This window comes from Nestor notabilis, unplaced genomic scaffold (assembly GCF_000696875.1).
Source record: "Nestor notabilis isolate BGI_N333 unplaced genomic scaffold, ASM69687v1 scaffold19969, whole genome shotgun sequence".
NCBI classification, from domain to species: Eukaryota; Metazoa; Chordata; class Aves; order Psittaciformes; family Psittacidae; genus Nestor; species Nestor notabilis.
In genome coordinates, this window is record NW_009945382.1 from 1,028 (window position 1) to 1,684 (window position 657).

Consider the following 657-nt stretch of genomic DNA (forward strand, 5'->3'; position numbering starts at 1 on the left):
CAGGGAAGCACAAGGGCTACAGGAGGCCTTGGGGGAACCCGGGGGATCCGCTGCTGTGCTCTGCCTGGGGCCAGAGCATCCCGAGGGGAGCCCAGGGGTGGCTCCGAGTCCCTCCAGGCACGTCGGTTTGTGCAAGTGCTGTTTGATTCCAGTAAGTACCATCAGGCTCAGGCAGCAGCGGGAGGAGCGGGAGGAGAAGGAGCTCCCGAGCCCCCGCCGGCCCCTTTAGGTGAGGCGGATCCCGAGCACTTGTTCCAGTTCCTGCCGACGCTGCTGGACCTGGAGGAGATGGAGGGGGGTCAGGCAGGGCCAGGGGCTGCCCCATGGTCCCTTCCCACCATCCCAACCCCGCAGCTCTCCCTGGCACAGCACAGAACCCACCTTGGCAAAGATGTGTCTGCCCAGGGCTGCTGGTAGAACTCGGCTCGCCGCTCCTCCTCGGGGTTCCCGATCACATCCGTTATGATCTGAGCAAAACACGGGATGGGGGGATACGGGGTGAAGGCCAGGATCACCCCCCAGCTCCTCGCTCTGCCCAGCTGCAGGGTTTTACCTTGAGGTCCCTCCTCTGGGATTTGATCCATTCCTGGATGAAGTCCTGGGGGTTGTTGCTGAAGCTCAGCATGAAATCGCGCTGTGTCTTCAGCTGGTTGATGG

At 63.0% G+C, this 657-nt stretch overlaps 1 protein-coding gene across 1 annotated transcript in view; it reads right to left on the bottom strand.

Moving 5' to 3' along the window:
• Positions 1 to 225: 225 nt before the first annotated feature.
• The window catches only part of SMARCD2 (SWI/SNF related, matrix associated, actin dependent regulator of chromatin, subfamily d, member 2), a gene marked incomplete at its 5' end in the record, with an annotated part of 7,591 nt that continues 7,159 nt past the window's right edge, over positions 226 to 657 (bottom strand). The window contains 3 exons of the mRNA XM_010022861.1: positions 226 to 279; positions 366 to 467; positions 554 to 657. The exon at positions 554 to 657 is cut by the window's right edge and continues 8 nt beyond it. Of these exons, the coding sequence (XP_010021163.1) occupies positions 226 to 279; positions 366 to 467; positions 554 to 657 (260 nt within the window). The remainder of the gene's footprint in view (positions 280 to 365; positions 468 to 553) is intronic.